Here is a 2380-nt window from a genome sequence, read left to right as displayed (position 1 = left end):
CATGACCTCTGTGCAACTTGAAGCCGCTTACTTTTCTTACCCAACGAATCAAGGAAAATCACCGCTACCTCACGAGATTACTCTAAGGGTTAAACAAAATAACAAGATGAGTGGGACACTTAACAGAGTACCTGGACAATAACAGCTTCTCGAAAAATTCTTCGCTTTTACGTTGGCTGGAGCCGAGTGACAAGATGGCGGCGCGGGCGGGCTGACGGGTCCCGCGCGGCGGAGCCGGTGGCCGCGGTGTTGCCACGCTGGCCTGGCCCGCCGCGTTCCTTTTCCGGCCCACCACGTAGCCAAAACGCGAGGCGGCGGCGGCCGCCCAGAAACAAGAGGCTGGTAACCGGGAGATCCCCTCACAGGCTGCGGCCTGGCAAAAAGAAGCCTGATCTCGCGGTGGCGACGCCCAGGTTCCCCTTGGCTGGCTCCGGGCCAGGTAACGCTGGGACAGGCCGCGCCGCGGCTCCCGCGCCCGCCGACCCAATGCACAGGCCTCGGTGCCGGCTTTGAGGTATCTGCGTCCCAGCCTCGGTGCTCGTCGCGCAAGATGGCGAGCTCCAGCGCCCCCAAGGCCGAGACCATTGCGGGAGGGAAATATAAACTGGTACGGAAGATCGGGTCTGGCTCCTTCGGGGAGGTTTATCTGGCCGTCAACATCACCAGCGGCGAGGAAGTGGCAGTGAAGCTGGAACCCCAGAAGGCCAAGCATCCGCAGTTGCTGTACGAGAGCAAGCTCTATACTATCCTCGAAGGTGGGGACGGCATCCCCCACATGCACTGGTATGGTCAGGAAAAAGACAGCAACGTGCTAGTCATAGATCTTCTGGGACCCAGCCTCGAAGACCTCTTTAACTTCTGTTCGAGAAGATTCACAATGAAAACTGTGCTTATGTTAGCTGACCAGATGATCAGTAGAATTGAATATGTGCACACAAAGAACTTTCTCCACAGAGACATTAAACCAGATAACTTCCTGATGGGTATTGGGCATCACTGTAATAAGTTGTACCTTATTGATTTTGGCTTGGCCAAAAAGTACAGAGACAACAGGACAAGGCAACACATCCCGTACAGAGAAGATAAACACCTCACTGGCACTGCCCGATACGCTAGCATCAATGCACATCTTGGTATTGAGCAGAGTCGCCGAGATGACATGGAATCATTAGGCTATGTTTTGATGTATTTTAATAGAACCAGCCTGCCATGGCAAGGACTAAAGGCTCTAACAGAGAAACAAAAATATGAAAAGATTAGTGAAAAGAAGATGTCCACTCCTGTTGAAGTTTTATGTAAGGGATTTCCTGCTCAATTTGCCATGTACTTAAACCATTGTCGTGGGCTGCGCTTTGAGGAAGTTCCGGATTACGTGTATCTGAGGCATCTATTCCGCATTCTTTTCAGTACCCTGAACCACCAATATGACTACACATTTGATTGGACAGTGTTGAAACAGAAAGCCGCACAGCAGGCAGCCTCTACCAATGAGCAGGGCCAGCAGACGCAGCAGGCCCAAACCTCCACAAGCAAGCAACCCGAGAAAACCAAGAGTAACCCAAAAGGTTTCTAAGTATGAATTTGAGGAATAAAAAGAGGAGAGCAGATGATCAGAACAGCATTTGTTTCTCCTCACATCTAGAAATTTCATATGTACACTAGCCAGTGGCTATGGACGACCATTTACTTGATGTAAAAAAAACAAAAAAACAAAACCTTGATTCCAGTATAAACTGACTCTGGACTGCATTAGTGATACTGTATCCCAAGTTGTAGCCACTGTAACTGTGAATATCAACTGAGGTAGTGAAACATGGTGTCTGGTCTTCTATTGCATATTTTCAAGTGGAAAAGTTAGTTGACACACACAACTTAGTGGGGAAATTGTGTATATGCCAATTTTTTGTTAAAACCTTTTGTACTAGACTGCTTTGAGATTTCATTTCAGAAGAACGGCATGAATAGTCTTCAGCCACAGCTGTGAAGGTTGTAAATGCTCACAACTGTGCGTTCTTAGGGTTTTTCCATTCCTAGGGTTTGCAAGTTGTTCACTTAACAATGTTCTTAAAATGGTTGGCTTCTTATTTGCAAGCCAGCTGATATGGTAGCAACCAAAGTTTCCAGGATATGAGCATATGAAAGACTCTGCCTGCTTACCTGTGAAGACTTAAGAAAAACATAGTGACTACTAGATTATCCTTAGGATTCCACATTAACTCTATCATGTTCCTAGTATTAAAAAAAAAAAGCGTATTTGTCACAAATTTAATTAACATCTTACAACTGAACATGTACATTGCTTAGACAAATTTAATCACTGTAAACATCTATGTGATCTAGGATTTTATTCTTATTTTAAGATGGGAGATTTTTTGTTTAC

The 2380-nt window shown here is 46.5% G+C and overlaps 1 protein-coding gene across 1 annotated transcript; it reads left to right on the top strand.

Moving 5' to 3' along the window:
- Window positions 1-550: 550 nt before the first annotated feature.
- Window positions 551-1573, top strand: CSNK1A1L (casein kinase 1, alpha 1-like). The gene has a single exon (XM_012644051.1). It carries the CDS (start codon window positions 551-553, stop codon window positions 1571-1573), a length of 1023 nt encoding a protein of 340 aa, XP_012499505.1.
- The last annotated feature ends 807 nt before the right edge of the window (window positions 1574-2380 follow it).

The sequence above is a fragment of the Propithecus coquereli genome, unplaced genomic scaffold (assembly GCF_000956105.1).
Source record: "Propithecus coquereli isolate 6110/MARCELLA unplaced genomic scaffold, Pcoq_1.0 Scaffold205, whole genome shotgun sequence".
In the NCBI taxonomy this organism is placed as follows: Eukaryota; Metazoa; Chordata; class Mammalia; order Primates; family Indriidae; genus Propithecus; species Propithecus coquereli.
This window is presented reverse-complemented; position numbering and strand designations above follow the sequence as displayed.